We start from the raw sequence: 19296 nt of genomic DNA on the forward strand, positions 1-19296 counted from the left end.
AAAGAAGAGCCTTGAGTGAGTGTGAATATAGACACAACGGTGTCCATCTGTACTAAAATGTATGTGTGTGTGTGTGTGAGCAACTGCGCACATGTGACTGTGTGCACATGCAGATCTCTTTCTATAATATTGTAGAGTACTTTAGCCTACTTTTCTCTGTCTACGTGCATGGAGTATATAACATGATGCACTTTTTACCATTTAGATATTGTTTATATTGACCAATAAATGCCCCCCCCCATTCATTTCATCAATTGGTCCACTTTGTAATAGCAGTTTGAGAAATGGTGACTCAGTTCCAGAATTAGCTGTTGACATTTAGGACTCTGCATGTTGTTTATATGCATTAAAGACTGTCGTATCTGCAAGGCCATAGTGTAGTCAGATGTTTTTAGTCAGGCTGATGATGTTTTGTCTTTTAATTTTCATAGAATCCCATCAGGGGTGGAGCTTATTTTATTGCTCAGTACTTTTAAATAATGGTCGCACCCAAAGCCTTTTCCTTATTTGTATCCTCACACCTCCAATTAGTGCTGGAATTGGATGTTTGCATGGTTCATATTAGATATGTGAAGAGCAGAGCACCAGTGCTCAGACTTAAATTAAGTCGTTCACAGTTGGAAAAGCTCACAGTGTGTGGCAAATGTGTCATTAAATATGATGGAAAATTAACCTTCCAATTGCAAAGGCATTACAGCAAGCAGCTAAGCTGTGAATACTTTTTTCATAGCTTGTGGAACTTTGTACAGTAAATGGACGAACATGCAGTCTTTAAGGAAACATTAGGTATTATCCACAATCCACATAATCCATTTGTACTGGATAGAGTGAAAATAATTAAATATTTACAGAAAGAAAATGTATAATTAACCAACAAATCCAAGAACATTTGGCAAAGTTAGTTGGTTGTTAGACAGGTTTTGTACACTGTTTATGTGAATATATTTCTAGGGTTGATGTGTTTGTGAGTGTGATGTTTGTGTGGTTTGGTGCGCTTCTAAAGTAATTCAAAACTAATCAAACTTTTTATTACCATGTTTGGTTGCAAACACACACTAATTTATTTTGCACTTTGCTCCATATTTACCCACCAAGTAGTGGCTCTGTTTCTGTGTTGCACTATCCATATAATTCTTCCACTTAAGGAAGATGTTTCTGCTCACAGTCTAATTAACTCATCTACCATCTGTCTCCCTCATTTCCATAGTAAGGGTCATAGTAATAGACAGAGGCTCTTCAGGAGGTATACCACACGGATATATAGGTACCAAGCATCCCCCACTGCTCCAGCAATATGATCAATGTGAATGCTGACTAACCTTATGCATGGATGATGAGGGCCACCTCAGATAAACCCGCTCCTTACAGACCCTACAGAGGGTTTAATATGAGGGTTCTGTGCCTGTTGCCTGAAGGATTTAACTGCCACTGACTGATTTATCCAACACCCCCTATCTGACATGCAGCAATTACTCTACAATATACATATTTACAGATATAATTGTTATTTAGTATATGTAATATTCATGTAGCAAAATAACATTTTACCTTTAAACTTCCAGCATTCCATATTGTAATATCTGCAGGAATAATGATTACATCAAACCGTTTTTAAGGTTCAGTTCAGTTATGAAGGATATCTCTGACTGTAATGTATATGTTTCAGTTTGCATCCCACCTATTAAACACAGTCATAAACTTGCATGTTGCATATGCATGAACTTTGGCTCTGTTATTGTACAGTGAATCATCTTTACAGCATTATGTCTCCACTCTTTACACTACATCTATTTCACACACAAACTACTAAGCATGAGCTAAAAAGCACAGTGTACTATGTATATATCCAGCATGATTTAAGAACCCAAGCTTATGGAGTTGTTGTCTTTGATGGAATATGTATATAGTTGCTTTGCACATAAACTGTTTATTATGACATGCCTCTTCGGGCCTCTACGTCAGGCCTAGAAAGGCGGCTTATGGAGATGTTATCAGGCTGCTCCACATTGAAGATAGCAACAGAACTAGGGTGGACAGAGAGTCATGCTTCAAGAAGTTGCTTGGTGATTGGTGGAAACCTTGGAATGGGATTTGTGTTGCATGATGTTCTTTTGATGCAATTTAAATATAAGACAGTTTATGGGGCTTTTGCAAAGAAAATCTAAGATCTAAGTCATGACCAAAAAAAAAGTATTGTTTTACTGGAGGAATCTGGTAAAAACTGAGGAAAGGAAGCTTGCAGGTCTAAAATAATCCATCACAGCTGTTTTTATTTAACCAAACTTTAGTTAAATACTTCTTTCTCTCCATTCCATGTTTAATTATTTTTCTGTTTATTTGTCCCTTCCCACTTCCCGGCCTCTTCCATCCCTCCTCTTTCCTCTCCTGCAGCCAAAAGTTAAGTTTTCGTGAGCGTGTGCGGATGGCCAGTCCGCGTGGTCAGAGCGTAAAGAGCAGACAGATGTCAGTGAACGACAGACGCTCTCCTGGCACAGAGGTGGGTGTGGAGGGCAGCAGCCCTGCCAAGGTCCAGAAGAGCTGGAGCTTCAATGACCGAACACGCTTCCGTCCATCACTCAGACTCAAGAGCCAATCTCGCACAACAACTGAAGGTGAAAGGCTTTTTTGATTGCTTAAATCACTCTCACTTTCCTCTTTTGCTGTAATTACAGAAGCAAATTTGTATAAGTTCTTATTAGCTGATAATCATTCCTGGAGTTTATTTACTTAACAAAAAAATAAATAAATCATTTTGTTTGCAAAGTTTTTTTTTTTCTGTTATCTGCTAGTCTTCACACCATTTGGCCCTTTTAGAAATAAGAATGAGTCTTTTCCTATATACCTTATTGTTCTTGGTGTTTTTCTGGATTTTTCCCTGAAGGCAGGATTTACACACACTATTGGGCTGCAGTGGGAGAACATGGTCTCTCATGGGGCCCTCTGTTTGCACTAGTTATCCTTGGCTCATGCTTCCATCACCAGAATGCCCCTCAGGGAAGAAGAGAGCAAAGCAGAGATAGAGACATTGTTTATAAGAGGATATTTAGTAATGACAGAATACTGTACGTTAGTCAAAAGGGCAGAGAATCCATGGTACCATGGGAAAAGAAAACACAGTGAGAATGTTTAGTAACCTGTTTAATAAATCTTTAGCAAAACTTTTAAAACCAACTACTCAACTTATTGCCAAACCATTTTTCTGTTCATTGGCCTTGTCAAAGTAGTGAATTTGCATGTGAAAACAGATGTTTGTGATTTTTTAAATGTTGTACGATGTTAAACAATAGATCCATGTGGCCCACATCACAGCAAGTAAAAATTTTTACACAGATCTTTTTTTTCAGCAGATATGGTAAGTTATGTGTCCAAGGTGACAGCATGAAAGTCGCAATGAAACGGAAGAAACAAATCTTTCTTTCCATATTATATCGAAAAAGGAAACATTTTAAATTATTGCAATTTTGTGAGTTTATGCTTAAAACAAGAACAAATTATTTAATGTTAATAAATTTTTCAGAAAGCACTTTATATCTTCAGTCATTTTGCTTCTCAAGTAAATGTATCTTATGTGTAGATATTTGTACTGGAAAACATGTAAACAGTCAAGTCTGTCATTTTCACCAGAAGATTGAGTTTTTGATAAAAAATTACGAGGTCAAAAAAATAATTAAATGTGTACATGGGTGTACCGTTCACAATAAGATCAATAACATGCATTTAGAAAATAGATTATTTAGCAAAATAAAATGCTGGTTTAGAAGAGCACATTTAATTAAAGCTGAGTAAGCAAACATTGTGATATAAAAATACAGAAATGTGAACTGTACACAGAAATGTAGTGTTTTAAAAACTAGCTTGTTGCTGGAAAAGCTGCAATTGTCAGTCTATTAAAGAATGGTTCACTACTTGTCACTCTACAAGACTGCACCTACGTGTTTTACAAACAAATACAAAAACAAAAGTATAAGCCAGCAGCCCCTCACGGACGACTGCTGGCCACACAAAACAAAAACAAAACACAACATAAAATCAGGCCTGTTCCTCTCTCGATCTTCAGCGTCGTCGCTCCACCTTTTATGCTTCCGCTCCTCTGTGAGAGATGCGAGACCGGTGCGTCTCACAGGTGATGTTCATTATCACTTACGCCACCAGCCTCGCGCCGTTCTCTCATGTCCCTCGTCCTGCTCGCCACAGTAGCCCAATTCAGCAGAATTTGCAAAGGTAGCATCTGAGTGTCAGCCGCAAACTAGTTTCAGCCCTTTGTGAGACCCATCAAAATCACCCCAAAATGAATCTCAAACCTGCAGTTACCACACACTGGCTTCATATTCTTATACACATATTACAGATCCACCACATATTATGGCCTAAAAGACAGGGGAGCAAAGGGGAACACAATTTTTCACATCTTGATAGCAATCTCTCTTCCAGGCATCATTTATCTGTGTCATGTACTACAAGTGCTGATGCGGTCAGGCATCACACACAGTTTAAATGGAGGAATTCATTCATTCTACAAGCATCATATCCAGATATTTTGTCTGTGATCTGTTTCCTTTTGTTTTTGATTTACACATTTTGGCAAATGCTTTTATCTTAAGCGACTTGACTTTCATTGGATTCAAGATACAAAAAATAAGTACATTTATTCACAGTATATATCAATATACAGATCAATTTAAAACCATCGGCTATAGCATGCAAAAGACTAATACTGATAGTTTTGATTAACTGCGTGAAGGCAATGAGATGTATAATGTCTGTTTCATAATCTAAAGTTTTTTTCTCTGGGTAAAGTAATTAAATACTTGCCCAAACAAAATGAAACCTATACAAAATATAGCAGGGCTCGACAATACGGACTGCTAGGTGCCAGTGGGAATAATGCTCGGGACAACTGTCGGAACTGTCACTTTCCCTATAGGGCGTCATGAAAGTTTACCCTTTGCTTATGTTTTTAAGCCTTGCCAATTGAAATATTCAAGCGCAAGGAGATGCAAAGGAGAACTTCTCGGTTACGTATGTAACCCTCGTTCCCTGAAGGAGAGAATGGAGACATAGTCGCTTAGTAAAGCATGTCATCTTCGAGTACTGTTAAAACGAGCCAATGCGTATTGGCGTGTGTGAAATGCATCACAAACCCCGTCCCCGCGGCGTGGCTATAAATACTGAAGTGGATGCACACACCAGTTGTTTTTCGCTGAGGAGCCGAACGGGCCTGGAGTCAGTGGTGGTCCAGCAATAGTGGCGACGGGGCTACATCTCCGTTCCCTCCTTCAGGGAACGAGGGTTACATATGTAACCGAGACGTTCCCTTTCAGTCGCTCACATTCGACGTAGACGACGTGTCGACTGTTTGGGATCCCAATTAAAACACCACTAGTGCTGCCACCTTCCAGTGCCTAGACACAAGGCCGGCGATTGCTATAGGCGAACTAGGCGGTTGCCTAGGGCTACAAATGTGTTGGGGGCGCGGGCGCGCTCTAGTGTCGCCCTTTACCCCAGAATTAGAATGACAAGCGAAACAAAAACATGTTTATTAAACATGATCAGATAAGGCGCCCCCTCAGCCCCACGTTTAATTACTTGTCAACCTGGTTATTAGATTGAATTGATGATTATTGTCGATCGTTTCTAAACGGCGGCGGGAGAAGTTGCGTTACTTTAGGCAAGTGCTCAGCTGCTGGCGCGTTGATCGAACATGAATCGGTCTAAACCCTCTGGTGCACAGGGACGAAAACGGAGAAAGCAACAAGATTAAAAGAAAGCCCAGTATAGAGGTAAGTCTTCTCATCTCAGCCACTAGGTGTCAAACGAAATAAATGTAGGCCTACTTAGTATTGTGCACAGGCTATAGGCTTACTGGCCATCGGGACTACCAGGAGAGACCGACGTGCTTTTTGGGCCGATACATCTCATATTTTTTATTTATTTTTTGTCTTAACGGCCCATAAAACTCGTACATTGGCAGCCCATTCGTTTTGTTTTGTTTTGTTTTGCTTAATTGGCGGCGCTAAGTATATAGCTTACTTTCAAGTATAGAAATTTGTACAAAACTAATTATGAAAGTTTCCTTTATTTTTCAGTGCATTTGTTTTACAATATAGCCTATGGCTATTATTACTGTCATGGGATTAATATTATAACTATTATTATGTAGTAGTGTAATCAAGACAGACACTGTAACTAAAAGAGGTTTGAATATTTTTTTTGTTCAATTTTCACAATGATTATGGATTGGAGCTTTTAATTTTGGATTGGCGCAAAAATCTATTTCGCCTAGGGCAACCAAAGGGCTAGAGCCGGCCCTGCCTAGACAAAAGCCTTCTGATCCCTCCGTATTATTTGAGGCGGAGAAGGGACATGGCTTAGGCCAGGGAAGTCACTGCTGTTCCACAAGACCACTGGGAAAGCGTCCTCTTTCATTTGAAAGGAATACGCTGCGGAAGCCACATCCTGCCTAAGGGAGGTAACATGTGGAGAATACACATATGGACTGGGGGGACAACCGGGCAGTACAACATATGGAATATCTCTGGGGTGGCTCCAGCGTATGACGGGGGAAGACTCAACCGGACAGTGACGGCAGAGCAGGTTCTGCTGAGGGAAGACACGGGCTCGCTGCAGGGAGCCGTACCGTGGAAGAATACACATATGGGATTGCCGTAGGGATCACAACAAATGGACCCAGCCTAACACAGGTTCACCAGTGCATATGAGTGAAAGGCCTGGCTTCGGCTTTGAAGGGTATGGAGGAACTCGACAGGTTTCGGCTAATAAGAGGAACTCACTGGAGCAAGAATTGCGCACGTATCCAGTCCATTGGAGGGGAATGGCGCGGCAAGCCGACACTTCGAACCGGGCTTACAGTGAAACTGGCTTCATGTGAAGGAAGCCCATGGGAAGCAGCGGTTCGACACATAGGCTAGTTGTCTAGCGAAGGTGATAGGTGTCGCTTAGCCCCCACCTCTATTTATCATCTCTTCAGCGAGGCACTCTGTGTCAACGCATAGGAGGGAGCAATACACTCACTTGGAGGAGCTCACCACCCAGGTGGGCACGTGCACCTTAGGAAATCACCAAAATGAAGGCAACCACATGTAATGGGCCAACCCCTGCTTGTAAACCGTCTTCCCTTCTAATGGTCTTCGGTTCAGGCTTTGCATTCTGAGCACGTATAACCACAATGGAGCGGACAGCGCTCCTCCGGGGCAGCGCTTGCAGGCTCACCACCTGGTCCCATAGGAGAGGTAGGAACTTTGGGCACATATCCAGGCCGGGGTCTCAAATATCTTGAGAGTTAGCTGGCCCGAATTCCAGGCACGATTCGTTGACTGAAAATGCTTTCAATTCTCTACCCTCTAGATAGAGACCAAGCCAGCAGGAGAACTGTTTATCTAGAATCAGGATTTTTAACTCACTGCCTGCAGGGCTCAAGGGAGATCTCTGCAGTGCAGTAGCACCAGAAATAAGTCCCAAGAGGGTAAAGCGATTCAGTCTCCTTGATCGCCTTCAGGAACCTGACGATCAAGTCATGCTTCTCACGGATTTGTATCCACTGCATCCTGATGTGCATCAAAGCTGAGGCAACAACATTTTGGAACATCATTCCAACCCATTAGCAGAAAAGAAAGCACTGAATTGATCAAACACCTTCGGGATTTTCTCACGGAGAGAAGACTCAATTCAACGAATAGGTTCCACTTCTAAGGGGGAGCAAGCCTCATTTTTTGAGAGCGTGCTCTCACAGAAGTGATGGTCTCTACAGCATAAAAATTCTTGCGATAGTAACCCGAACCTCCGCTTCCTGTTCTTTTTAGAACAAGACCTGGAACTCTCTAAGGTCTAAACGTGGATGCCATCATGCCCTATCCCTGAGAATGTACTCCGAGGAAGGAGTCAGGAAGGGCTGTCGAGAGGAGAGGTCTGGTTGAGCCAATAAGGAGCAACTAGCAAGACCTGCTCCATCTCTTCTCTGACTTTAGCACAGTTGTGTGCATAAGGCTCTCTGGGGAACGCATTTCTGCGGGTGCCCCGAGTCTTTGTGTCCCGGGGTGTCCACTCAGACAGAAGAAAAACAACTGGCGGAGGGATGAGTCCCGAGGGGCAACAGATGTAACTGTGCGGCCCCGAAGTGGTACCAAACAGCTGGACCGCCTGGGAGATGGAGTCCCCACTCTCTCTTGGCCAGAGGCTGTCGTGAGTCTCGTCAGCGGCACGATTGAGCAGGCCAGAAGTAATAAGTGGAATGAAGCGACCTCAGAAGCTTCTGACTCCGAGGAGGTGGCAACATGAGGGTGAGTTGCAACATGCGAGGGGAACATAGCTCAATGGTCGCCATGTTGTCTTTTCAGACCAGTACATTCTCGCTGAGCATGTCTCAAAGCAAGGTGAACTGAAGCAACTCGAGGCAACGGATGCCAATGCAGTTGGAGGGCCGCCCAGACCTCCGTTACTGCATGCCCTTTGTACGTGGCCCCTCAGCTGGTATTGATGGACACTTGTCCTAGGAGCCATTGACCCGGAGAATCAAAAGGTCTGTTACGGACTGAGGGATTGACTGCAGGCCAGGGTGCTTTCACACTGAGTGTGCCGCTCTGCCACAGCCACCTCGGGATTTGGCCGTAAAGTCAGTGCTGAAGCGGTCTTCATATGGAGGAAGCCAAGCGGCTGCGTCTACCATATGCCCCAGGAGCCTCTGAAGAGATTCAGTGGGACTCTTTCTCACTTCTATACAGCACTAACCATCTACATACTCTTTTTCAGAGATGTGGTGGACCGAATCCATCTCCAAACTAGAAAAGAGATCCTCAGCCCTTGGATGAGTTTACTCTTTCATGTCTCTCAGGTCGAACGCTGCAGACCAATCTTGGGGACGGAGCATTAGGAAATTCATCTCTGTGTAATAAATTGAACGGAGGCTTTCGAAAAAGGGCCTGTCTCAACTAACACTGGACCAAGATGGTCATGACAAACCTCTCTAGGGTAAAATTAAGTACGGGTTTATAGAAGCCGGCCTTCATATCGGCTGGAGGGACCGGCTGCATTACGTCCTTCACCATTAGACTTAGAAGCATATCTGCTCAACACCTAGGTATGATGAATATCACTGAGCTTGGTCAGAAGCCGAGTGAAAAGGAATCGCAAGCCGAGTCTGATGGTATAGTTTGGGGCCATCTAGACCGGTTGGGAAGCATTTTTGGCTTCCACGAACCGGGCCAGGGGCCAGGGGACCACAGACGTACCCGAGGTTGGGCAGCAAGGTAGAGGACAGGGACCCAGCCCTGAAGGTCCAAAGGCGGCCCAAAGCAGGGTCTGAGTGTGGTGCACAACACTTACCTGTCTCCACAAGGCGGCCAGGGATGCGTGAGAAGGCGAATGACCGGGTCCTCGAACCGCATCCAGCTGCCGTGCTGGCGAACAAGAGGGGGCTGAGGGGTGCAAGGCTTTACAGGGTCGCACACCACCAGACTTGCACTCCTGGAGCCCAGCAACAGAGAAATCTGCTCTTCCCTTGAAGTGTGGGTACCGCTCGCTCAGGTTTTTGGGAGCCAGCGGTGGAACAGACACACACAAAAACGAAGACTCCACCCGGCCCTCACCCGGGGGGAGGGAGTGGATTGGTGATCAACTCCAAGAGCATCCTCCTCCATCCCTTAGCTGTGTACCTGTGTCATGACAGACCGCTCCACTGGAGGCATAGCCCTGCAATCCTTCACCACTCCTCCATCAAAGGTAGTGAGGGGGGAAAAGCTATTCATGCAGTTTCTGGCAGAGAAAAGTGCCGTCCACAACCTGGTAAGCTCTCCTTGCACTTCGGGAAAGAAAGGCACTGGGGCGGCGAGTTGAGAACCAGTGCGGCCCACTCCGAGATACCAATCCTCTAACCGAGACTGAACGGGACACGGTGGAGGACTCCACTCGAGCACGGCAGCCTTGGCGGCCCAATTCAGCACAGCTGACAATTCTGGAACCGTCTCGGCCAACGTTATACTCCCAGAGGGAGATAACACAGCCGAGTCATCCTCTCCAAATGCCAGCTCACCCTCCGATGCTGCTATCGACATCCTGTCCTCTAGGGGAACCCCGAATGAAACGGCTGATCGGTCCATTACAGAGGAACCAGCACATTCAACAGGAAATTCCACCGGCTGCGGTGTGATGGAGGAGTGAGGAGCCCACAGGGAATGGTTACCGGGCGAGACATCTATCACTATCCTCCGATCACCCATCCCACATGGCACCCGGGGGTGGGGCATGGTAATGGGGACTCCAGCTTCGCGGACGAAGGCGAGTCTCGATCTCAACACCGAGACAGTTATATTCCCGCAATGGGAACATGAACCATCCACAAAAGATGCTTCAGCATGTTGTAAGCCCAAACACGTGATGTAGCAATTGTGACCGTCAGAGAGGAACAGAGAACAACCACATCCAGAAATGCATGGGTGGAATGAAATCTTGAAAAAGACACAAACGCACCCGTGTTGCTCTTTCAGGAAATGAAAAAACTCTCACCAGTGCCGGAGCACAAAGGGGAATGATCGTGGCAACACTGACAGGGATGTAGCAGCCTGTACCAGTGAAGCACTCACTTTCTTCGCCCTCAACCAGCCGTCAGACAAACAAACACAATTTTTACAGAGAATTGTGATGCAGTTGAGAGCTCAGAAGGCTTGCGACCACCGCTGCACTCGTGCTGTAGAACCACCAGCACCGGGAGAGACTTCCTGAAGAAGTGCCGACACACTCGCTCGTTGTAATATGACAACACTCTTCAGAAACATCAACATGAAGACCGATCGGCTCCGAAGCGAAAGACAACTGGTGCGTGCATCCACTTTCGTATTTATACCCGCGGCGCAGGGGCGGATGCATTTCACGCACGTCGATGTGCATTGGCTCGTTTTAACAGTACTCAAAGATGACAGGCTCCCTAAGCGTGATCCCAATCAGTCGACACGTTGACTACGTCGAACGTGAGCGACTGAAAGGGAACTCTATTTGGTTCTTGCTGTGTGAGAAGTTTTGTGTGCGCACACATCCATAGCGTGCACCCAGAAAGCCAGACTGCATGCAAATACTGAATTGAGTTCTCTTTTGCTTCTTTTTGCCCTGGAACGGTAAAATTCACACAAAATTTTATCAAAATGCCCATCTTGACGAGTATAGTAAACACATTTGGTTGTGGCTTTAGTGAATGTGAACCATTAATAAAACACACCTGTGTATATCAGTATATTTGATCCGTGCAACTAATAGAGTGACAGTAGCCTAATATTCCCGCTGCACTGCTGTCTGTTTTTTAAATGGACCCAATCCATGTTCAATAAAGATAATTTGATGATGCAGTAATGAACTAGCTACTATACTTTAATGGATGCATTTTTAAACTTTGTTTATTTAAAACAGAATCAAAACAGTAATCAATTTTAATTACAAAAGTTATATCGGAATCGGCCAGTAGTTGTTTGTTATAATTGGGATCAGTATCGCCTAAAAAATCCTATAAGTGCATCCCTAATAATTTTTGCCTTTCAGCTTAATGCTTATTACTTCAATACTTCTATCCCATTTTTATGCTGTACAGCTCTGTGGTGAGTGGGGTGGCCTGTGTGTTTCGGTCAAGGGAAAGATTTGATTTGAATGCAATTTTGATTCATAGCTGTATTGATCTGCCCTTGGATTTCTCTACTTTTCAGCCTAGTTTTGTTTTCAGCCTTTTGAGGATCTGCTTCTTGATGTGAGTTACATTCTTTCCCTTTCTCTCAAACACACAGCTGACACTAATCTTGGACCGGATGATGCTTTTGAAGAGAAGGGTTGCCATTGTGATGTGACTGTGGAAGATCTGTCTGCCCCACTAAAGGCCGTAATCAGGGCCATCAGGTTAGTTTGATTTCCCAGAGTGCTTTGTTCTCCCCTAAAGAAAGTTCGAAGAATTGACACTGTGGTTGCAGAGTTAAACGCACTCATTTTGACCTCCCTGCCCTGTTGATGGAGAAATTAGGTTTAGACCATGACTGCTGTCTCTCTCCTGCTGGGCGAGGCCACAGATGTGGCTTTAGGTGACTTCTTCTTTCACTTCCATCACCCTTTACTATTAGGATGGCTGAGATTTTTCCAACTCCTCTTTCCCAGGGTGTCGGATAGACATGCTCACAGTCAGTTCTGCTTACACATCAGCTCATCTGACATTAAGAAAAACTGACAGGGGCTTGAATCTGTAAGACGTTATAGAGACGGATCACTGAAATTTGTTCCCCTCTGTGTCAATATTTGCAGTTCCATCTTCACTCAGAAGAATGTCACGCATAGGTTTGGGTTTCTGTGTGCTTGTGGTAATACCTGTGTTTACACAGCTAATGCCATCTATCACACATAGCTTTACTCGAACATGAGCCTTACTTGAGTAATATTATTATTAACTGTGTTTTTAAAGCAGAGGTATATCTGATTATATTTTTCTTTGGGTCAGAAACTGCGCTGCTATTCGTGACTGATTTCTGCCCTCTAGTGGTTATGAGCAAGTTTACACAACCTGCAGGCTTGTTTATTTGCGAAGAGGTTTTTTTTATGTTGAGCTGACTTTATATGCAAAATATACCGTATGGTTTATAGATGTACAGTAACTGCATACATAATTGGAACAAAGTTTATTTTTAAAGTTAATTTTCTGTACCTTTTTGCTTTATTCTTATATTAAATATAAAGCTATACAAAAATAAAACCTTTAAAAAAATCAAGGTGTATTTATTGAAGTCAACTGAAGTCTTTATTTATTTATTTTTTTACTATTTTGCGTCTGAAATAAATATATCTTGTAACAGAAAATATGGGGGGAAAAGATAAAATATCACCTTTAATTCCTACAATACCTTTAATACATTTGCCTGTGTTTCAGTATGGTGTTATATAATTTCTCATCAAAAGTCTTGTTTCTTGTTTCAGGATAATGAAATTCCATGTGGCCAAGAAGAAGTTTAAGGAGACGCTGCGACCGTATGATGTGAAAGATGTGATTGAGCAATACTCTGCTGGCCACCTGGATATGTTATGCCGTATCAAGAGTCTCCAGACTAGGTGAGACAAACCAGCCCTTTTTGTATGGCAAAAATATGTTCAACTTCAACATGTGGCTGAAAGTTATAAATTCATTCATAACATTTATGTAACTTTTTTTTTTTAATTATTATTATTTTAATTTATTGCATAAATCTCTCACTTGCACAATACACATTAACAAATCCAGTAAGTACAAAGACTTATTCAAAGAAAGCTATTATTGAGCTGAACCGTACAGAAAATAGTTAAACAACTTTGTTTTCTTATGCATACTTTCTACATCTACATATCCATGTCTGTCTTATCTCCCTGTCTGCGCTCTCCCATTCAGGTTAGACACCATTGTGGGTCCACAGACCTTGAGAACCAAAGCCAAGACCTTTTCTTCTCCTTCCCTGCACTTGTATTACAGTCAGGCCAAGAGGAAACACTCTGCCCCAGGGTCAGCCGACCCACAATCCCCAATCCTAAACCCTTTTACATGTAACTCTGAAACATCCAGACATGAGTCATTTGCTGAGGCTGTGTGTCTAAATTCTTAGTGACCATTACCTTCTGGACATGAACATCACAGAGATAAACAATATATAAAAATAAATGTAAAAATAATTACATTTACGCCTATAACAAAATAAAATGTAATATATATCGTCTGAAAACATGTTGTTATGCAATATTATTTAATGATGTTTAGATGTTTAATGCAAAACAAGACAAAAATACTGAATAAGAAAAATAAATGCACTACTGTTCAAAAGTTTAGTGTCAGTAATACATACAAACTGAACACACATCACAGGAATAAATATTTAACTTATTCTTGTGATGTATATTTTAAAATGTATCAAAATAGAAAACATTTATTTGAATATATATAATATATAATTATGTTTTTATTATTATTATTATTTTTTTTACAATATATATTTTTGCGCATTAGATTTGTGATGCGTCACGGACCCAAAGCCTCAAGCTGTTTGCTCTGTCCTACAAATCCTTGATTCCTCTGTTTTTCATCATGCAGAACTCTCTCCTGTTTTAACAAGGTTGGCCAAAGCTAAACCAGCATAACTGTTATGCAGTGCATGGTGTTAGAACAAATGTGCCTGTGTATTGGACTAACTTTTAGATTGATTTCTCCTGGCTTTCCCTACCATTTGGGTTTGTATCTCTAAAGCTTAGTTTTTGTACAGTTTGTAAAACATTTCGCCCGGCATGGAATGACCTGCTAATCAAAGAGTAGCTTAATAAAATGTAGTTATTCTTTAATATTGTGAATCAGCAGGTGTCTAATCAACCACTCTGATTTGAACAACCATCTCTAACGGACATTTAGTCTTAAATTGTTGAAACCTCAGTGATTGACTTTGAAACGCTGACTTTGACGCAACAGTTAACAGAATTTAAACTAGATTATTGAGACCTTTGGTTTGATTGGCATTCATATGTTTCTGAGATGTGGTCTGCATGTATATGAGATCAGTAGTATTTTGCCTTGGTGCCATAAGCTCCTTCTCCTCGACCTTCTCTCTCCTCCTTTCCTTCCTTTCCTTGATGGCACAATCTTAAAGATGTACTTGACCCCCGTATGTTTTCTCATTTAGACTTGCCACAGCCATGGGTCCACATCAGACACTCAGCACCAAAGCCAGGAACCTTTCCTCTCCCTCTCTACAATTGTATTACAGACAAAGCAAGAAGAAGCATGCTGGGTCAGAGGCCTGTAGAAGGCTTGGGGACTAGTCATGGGGCTATACTTACCTCAATCAGTTCATAGTGTACATTGGGTCCAATGCTGATGATGTATTTAACTAAAACTATTCAAGGGGTTTATTTCCAGATGTTATTAGAACTGAAAATACCTACACATATATTCCCCTGTAAACAAAAGCAGTATCCACAATGTATCTAAATGGCAGAGGTTCTCAACCTTTTTGACTGCAAGGTCCCCTCTTTGTCCACAACGATATTCGACTGCACCTTAGGAGAGAGCATTAAGTTTCTGCCTCTGGTCAGTTTTTGGTCGAGAGACACTGAAACGGTCGTCATGACATTTTTTTCTTGCATGGATGTTAAATAGTTCTTCAAAAAAAGTGATTTCATTTTGTAAAAGATAGGCCTATAAGCCAATGATTTTAGTTCATTCATATTTTTCTTTTTTCTCTGACATTTTTTCTACTGTCTTGACTGTAAAATGTTAAAAGAATTTTGTATCTTGACAAGACGAATAAAAATAAAATATAGCCAGCTAACATTTTTTGTATAGCCTACATTTTATATTTGTTATACCAAATCTCTCTCTTTCAGTAGGGGAAATTTAAATGTGAGATTCTGGAAACGAGATATAGCCTAAATTTAGCGGGATCGGTCGGGTTGGGATGAAAATCATTGTAAGCGGATAGCTGGTAAACAGAGTGAATTTTAAGCGGGGGCGGATGCGTGCGGAATAGAATCTGGCGGTAGCGGGAGGAAAAAAAACAGTCCCGCACAGACCTCTATTATTTAAGGCACCCTTGGAAGTTTGCTGAAGCCCCCTTGTGGGCTCCAGCCCCCTGGTTGAGAACCATTGATATATGGGGATTACAAACCTCTTTACTTTTCGGTGTATTAAACATAATCTTCATCATTGGACTACAAAGTGATTAATAAATAGTGATATGTTTTCAATCAAGGAGATGACTATAAATTGTGTAGCACACACTCTACTGATGTTGGTTTAACGCAAACTACTCTTGCATGATATACTTGGAGAGATGAGGAAGCATTAGTTTCACAAAAACAGAAAGTCAAATACTGAAATGTGAATAAATAGTGTACATAGTCTGCTTTCTGCATGGAAACACTTGGATAATCATACACTACACCTGAAAATATAAACTACATTTCACTAGCACATTAATCTTCCACACTAGGTGGTTCTCTGGAGTATCATTTACTGTATCATTTTGAATTTAATATTTTAACCATAGGTTAAGATACTGCCAATCCTTACATTTAGAGCAAGAAACACTTAAAATGTAAATAATCCAATTCTCAATTGAATTGACTGTAGTTATATAATATAGAAAAAAAAAAAAAAATTCAGCATCTCTTTCTTACTGCCTTTGTAACATAGAAAAAATAGATGATGGTGATGCACTAACTTCTTTTTTCACTAACAAAAGTCCAGTCTTATCCTGCTGTGCTGTGCCATGCTCAAGCTTGAGGAACAGAAGTGTAAAGGTGTACATCCTCACGGATGCTCAAAATCGCTTTTTTTTCTCATAGGGTGGATCAGATACTAGGAAAAGGCCAGATTTCAGTAGACCGGAAAGGCAGGGAGAAAATCCTCCCAGAAGGAGAGTCCCTGGAGCATGACATGAGCATGCTTGGTCGTGTCTGTAAAGTAGAGAGACAAGTAAGCCATATTAACTTGGTCTAATGAAAAATACACTACGTTTAAAACTTTGGGGTCTGATTTTATTTCTTAATTTCGTAAAAAAATTTGTGAAAGAAATTAATACTTTTATTCAGCAAGGATACATTAAATTGATGAAAAGTGACTGTAAAGTTATTTATAAATAATGTTAAGATTTTTATTTAAAACATTTTTTGTTCTTTTTAACTTTTTATTCAAAGAATCCTGAATTATTTTTATCATGGTTTCCACAAAGTATTAAGCAACACAATTCTTTTTAACATTGATAATAAAATAAGAAATGTTTCTTAGGCACCAAATCAGCATACTATCATGATTTCTGAAGTAGGCCTATTAAACATATTATCATGATTTAATGTTACACTGAAGACTGAAGAAATGGCTTCTGAAAATTCAGCTTTGGCATCACAGAAATAAATTGCATTCTAAAATATATGAACATAGAAACAGTTATTTTAATTTGTAATAATATTTCGCAATATTATTGTTTTTTCTAATCAAATATATGCAGCCTTGGTGAACATAAGAGTCTGCTTTCAAAAACAAACAAACAAAAATTATACAAACCCCAAACATTTGAACAGTTGTGTACATGCACTCATTTATGATAATTAAGCATAAAATTCAGAAACATTCAATGTGATTTCTTATTTCTTCTATAATACAGGTCCAGTCCATTGAGTCAAAGCTGGACTCATTGCTGGATATATACCGGCAGGTGTTGCAGAAAGGCTCATCTTCGATGCTTGGTCTGTCAGCTTTTCCACTTTTCGAGCTGGATCAGACCTCCGACTACCAAAGCTCCATCCATAGCAAGGATTTGTCGTCATCCTCCCAGCTTACTGGCAGCGGCGTGTCTCATTCAGGCAGCAGTAACCTACACAGTGGTCTGCATCTTGCTCTGGCCCCCAGTGAACTCAACTTGGGTACTGGTTACCCACATTCTGCCTCCTCCTACTCAACCTCTCCTCTTCTCAACAACCAACCCTCCAGCCCGGACAGTTTCTACCCAGTGTCCCCTCCTCCCATTCTCACCCCCAACAACCTTTCCAGAAGTCACCAGCGATTCAGTGAGCTGACCAGGCCGGTCCCGACAATCCATTCGACTTCAACGACCCTTCAGCTCCCCCCTATGGTACCAATGCCTCAAGGCCGGCCTACCAGCCTTATCCCAGAGACGCTACTGGAGAGCCGGGCAGAGAGTCTGAGCAATTGCCTTGTGAGTACCCACACCGATGTTGAGTCGGACAGGGAGGCTGAGAGTACTCAAAGCACGGTACAGCTACGAGACAAGCCCGAGCGCAACTCCAAGGAAGATGGGTCGTGGAGAAGACACTTGAGCCTTGACATTGATCCTCTAAAGCTCATGTCTTCCACAGCAGCAGCCTCGCTACAGGTTGAGCGTGGGCTCGGTAAGTCTCTTTCCGCTCAGAACCTCATGCTACCGACTGCTGCAGACTGCAATCCCAGCCTGTCCACTCGGAGCAGCGGCAGCAGCAACAATGAGTCCAGCGACCGCGATCCGCTGGCTGACTGGGGCGATACAGAGCTGTTCATCAATGACAAAGAGTTGGACACCACAGAGGGCAGCCGCGACCTCCTCGATACAACCTTCTCTTCTGAGCTGCTACGGACAGGAGCCAGTGGGCCGTCTCCCAGCCAGGCTGGATCAAGAGATAGTCTCGAGTCCCAAAACTTGCCTCAAGTATGACTCGAAAAAAACCCAGAGCACAGGAACCTCACTGTGGAGACTGGACTCAACCTAATATCCCTCATGTTCTTCTTTTCCAAAGGAAATGGAGCGTCATGTACGCTCTATATGTTTTCTAATTTTCACACAAAAAGACATGATGTTCATACGTTTTTGTTTATACGTACATATCATTGCATGGACAATTTGTCAAAAAGGAGATTTTATATTAATGAGAAACTGTTGGGGAAAAACATGAAATATTCTGGGTTAATATATGTTAAACTCAATCGACAGCATTTGTGGCATAATAGTGAGGAACTTACAATGGAAGTGAATGGGGCTAATTGGTAAACATTAATATACAGTACTCACGGTTTCAATAGTATAGCCACATGACAAACAGTACAAGTTAGTGTGGAAAAAATCACCTACTAAGGCTACATTAAACCTGACAGTTGTATTATTTACTTAGAGGTGTGAGCAATAAAGCACAGCAGCTTACAATAAAATCAAAATCTGTTACCTGTGTTGTAAACTTTTTCTTCTTAAGTGTAAAAACTCAGAAGCGAAAACCAGGAGACTTGGGGGTATCTTTTGAGCAGGATTCTTTATTTGCTGTAGTCTGCTTCGTCCAAAATCTTACCCAAGTCTCCTGGTCTTCGCTTCTGAGTTTTTCTACACTTAAAGGGATAGTTTACCCAAAAATGAAAATTTTGTCAGTATTTACTCACCCTCATGTTGTTCCAACACCGTAAGACCTTCGTTCATCTTCGGAACACGAATAAAGATATTTTTGATGAAATCTGAGAGCTGGATCACTCCTCCATAGGCTTCAAAAGGATTGAAACTTGACGGCCTCGAAAAGTTATTTAAGACATCGTTAAAATAGTCCAAGTGACTACTGTGGCTCAATCTTAAGTTTATCAAGCGACGAGAATACTTTTTGTGCGCAAAAACAAACAAAAATAACGTCTTTATTTCAACTATAAATTTCCTTCTCTGTTGGCCTCTAGTCAGTTAACTTAGTGTAATAGCGTAGAGCTACGTTACACATAAGCCCACTATTGGCCGACGCTGGTCATGTGGGTGATGCGTATGATGTACAACAACAGCTCTACGC

General features: G+C 41.9%; 1 protein-coding gene across 11 annotated transcripts in view; it reads left to right on the forward strand.

Annotated features, from left to right (window-relative positions):
* kcnq5a (potassium voltage-gated channel, KQT-like subfamily, member 5a) overlaps window positions 1-18703 on the forward strand; it is a 150253-nt gene extending 131550 nt beyond the window's left edge. For 3 of the 11 annotated variants that reach the window (XM_077236951.1, XM_077236952.1, XM_077236953.1), the window contains 8 exons: window positions 1208-1264; window positions 2392-2612; window positions 11781-11889; window positions 12952-13083; window positions 13397-13507; window positions 14670-14777; window positions 16333-16462; window positions 17151-18703. In XM_077236951.1, coding sequence (XP_077093066.1) covers window positions 1208-1264; window positions 2392-2612; window positions 11781-11889; window positions 12952-13083; window positions 13397-13507; window positions 14670-14777; window positions 16333-16462; window positions 17151-18194 — 1912 coding nt within the window. In that variant the 3' untranslated portion in view covers window positions 18195-18703. The remainder of the gene's footprint in view (window positions 1-1207; window positions 1265-2391; window positions 2613-11780; window positions 11890-12951; window positions 13084-13396; window positions 13508-14669; window positions 14778-16332; window positions 16463-17150) is intronic. The other 8 variants (XM_077236955.1, XM_077236954.1, XM_077236956.1 and 5 more) reach the window with 5 other exon arrangements.
* Window positions 18704-19296: the final 593 nt, after the last annotated feature.

Source organism: Siphateles boraxobius, unplaced genomic scaffold, assembly GCF_051911475.1.
Source record: "Siphateles boraxobius isolate OS27281-9 unplaced genomic scaffold, OSU_SipBor_1 20, whole genome shotgun sequence".
In the NCBI taxonomy this organism is placed as follows: Eukaryota; Metazoa; Chordata; class Actinopteri; order Cypriniformes; family Leuciscidae; genus Siphateles; species Siphateles boraxobius.